Source organism: Corticium candelabrum, chromosome 4 (genome assembly GCF_963422355.1).
Source record: "Corticium candelabrum chromosome 4, ooCorCand1.1, whole genome shotgun sequence".
NCBI lineage: Eukaryota > Metazoa > Porifera > Homoscleromorpha > Homosclerophorida > Plakinidae > Corticium > Corticium candelabrum.
The window spans coordinates 7,766,777-7,769,498 of record NC_085088.1 but is presented as its reverse complement, the minus strand read 5'-3'; the positions used below and the strand labels follow the sequence as shown (position 1 = coordinate 7,769,498).

The window sequence follows — 2,722 nt, the reverse complement described above, 5'->3', positions numbered from 1 at the left end:
TCGTATACGAAGTGATGCGGATTCGGCGTCAAAACCTGTGAGTGACTTGACTAGTGACATTCGACGGCTTCAGTTGGCCGGCATGAGAGTGTACGCCGCTGTCATTTGGTAGTGATTCGCATTTCTCTACCGCGTCTATTGTCGGCATTAATCAATCAATGCCGCCCTGTCAATGTTATTATCATCGTCGGCATCGAGTCGTGACAATTTGACACTTGTGTAGTGTACGTGCGCGCGCGCGCACACACACACACACACACACACACACACACACACACACACACACACACACACACACACACACACACACACAGAATAGAGCGATTAATTGAAATAAGAAAGAAGAATGCGTCTGAAGGAAGAAGAACGGCAATTAAGCATTTTTGACAGAGTAGCAATCAATTGAAAGAGAGGAGAGACACAGAGAAAGAAAGTGGAATACCTAGACTAGTTGTACGACATCCGTAGGCGCCTCGCGTTCGTGAATAACACGTCCAACTGAGTTTTCAGACCGTCTACTGAAACGCCGAGTCCTAGCTAGACAATACGTATTTGTTGAAACCCTAGCTGTCATGGAAATGTGGTATATGTAACAGTAGTAGTGTGATTAGTGGGCGTGCACTTGCTATATAGACGTTTGTAATCATAAATACTGGGAGTCGGTACTTGACCGTCAATGACTGTCGTTGTCTCGGTATCCAAGCGATCCTCGTCCGTGTTGTCTACTCGTATAGCAGCATTACATCTGGTGTCAAGGAGCGGAATTTCGTGAGTGGATTTGAGCGACCAGGAATCGAACATCGCGGAAATGGCCGAAGAGGTGCAGCATCAAGTACATCCGAACGTAGTTGTTCAAGTCCCTCGTACGCCACAGCTGCCAGAATCGTTTGGTGACGGTGATTTCGAGCTCTGGATGAAGCGCTTTGACATCTTCGCGAAGGCGAATCGTTGGGATGCAGACGAGAAACTACTAAGGCTTCCGTTGCTGCTGAAAGGAAGGGCATTCGCTGTATATGAAAGGCACGCAACTGCCGAGTCGTACGATGACCTGGTAAAAGGGATCAAGCAGTCTTTTGCCCCGGACACAGAAGAAGCTCGTCGATTAGCGCATCGACAGCTGCAAGACAGGAAGATGCAGGCTGGAGAGGATGTAGAGGTCTTCCTACGAGCGTTAGAGCGGCTGATCGATCGGGCAGCGCCGAATTTGCCTAACGAACTTCGTAATAGGCAATTGATCGATTACTTTCTGGAGGGATTGCCAACGCCTGTCGCGGATCAATTGTTCATCCTCGCGCCTAAAACGCTCGAAGATACGGTTACGCGAGCTAGGGAGTTGATGCTGTTGGAGAAGCGCAGAGACTTGCGAGCTAGGCGAATCGCTGGAATAACGGCGTGTGCGGATGACGACGAAGAAGAGAGTGCGTCGGGTCACATTATGAGAGCAATGCGAGCTATATCAGATCGACTGGACACTCTCGAGAAGACATCACACCCGGTAAGAGGGGAGGCGAAGCAGATACAACGGAATGGCAAACAATTGCAATGTTTTGGTTGTGGTGAGTACGGACATTACAAGCGGTTTTGTCCTACTAATGATGTATCCAGATATCGTGAGAAGGACATTGGTTCATGTTATGTTTGTGGTGAGTTAGATCATTTGGCACGGGCGTGTTCTCGCAGAAGAATGGTGTTGGGGCGTGACAAAGTGACAGATGCGGAACAAATGCGGAGTACAATGAAGCCTCTAATGAAGAAGACGGTTTCGAGAGGAAGCAAGAGTTCATTTGGTGAGCCGGAGAAAAAGCATATTGCATCATGTCGTTGAACTCAGAAGGTATTTAGTGATCCGTCGTCGTTGTTGGTGTCTGTTGTTATAGGGGGAGGGCATGAATTGTTTGGTAGACACTGGGGCGTCAGTTTCCGTGATTTCACACAAATGGTTAGAAACATTTAGCGGTGAACAATCACAGTTGGACATGCAAATAGATTCTTTGCCTGAAGGGTTTGCACTCAAGAATGTAGATGGCTCTAACACTCATGTGACAGGGAGTTTGTCATTAGTGATTAGGATGAGTGAATGGACTATCTCTCACAAGTTTGTTGTGGCTGATGTTGACATACCAGGACCCATCTTAGGCATCGAATTCTTGTCACAACATGTAGTAGTTTTGGATCTAAAGGAGAGACTGTTGCGTTGGGCAGGAGGTTCAGTTCCACTAAAGACACCTTCAGTTGGTTTGTGTTTTCTTGCAGTAAGGCATAGCTTTACCATGCCGGTACCAGTAGGCGTATGATCAAGGATCAAGTTGTGAATTCTGAAGGGAGGCCATGCTGTCTTACTGGGGCAAGGGTGATTGAGCCGAATGCTGATTTTGTTGACAAAACGGGTGTTATGGTTGCTAGAGCATTAGTAGACGGAGAACAAGGTGAAGTGCCAGTGCAGTTATTGAATCTTCGAGACACAACTTTTGTGAAGACAGGAGCAGTAATAGCAGAACTAGTTGACATTGAGGAGGTGAGTACAGTAGGGCAGTCAGGTTTAGTGTGTGGAATGGTGGGTACGGAGATGAACGACACTGAGAACTTTTTGAGTATTTTTTATTTGGACCATCTTGGTGACAAGGAGAGAAACGAGCTGTCACGAGTACTGCTTAAGTATCATAGTGTCTTTTCGACAGGACCTATGGACATAGGTACGACAGGGGTAGTGGAGCATAAGATA

At 47.1% G+C, this 2,722-nt stretch overlaps 1 protein-coding gene across 1 annotated transcript; it reads left to right on the top strand.

Moving 5' to 3' along the window:
* Positions 1 to 808: 808 nt before the first annotated feature.
* On the top strand, positions 809 to 1,825 carry LOC134178551 (uncharacterized). The gene has a single exon (XM_062645424.1). It carries the CDS (start codon positions 809 to 811, stop codon positions 1,823 to 1,825), a length of 1,017 nt encoding a protein of 338 aa, XP_062501408.1.
* The last annotated feature ends 897 nt before the right edge of the window (positions 1,826 to 2,722 follow it).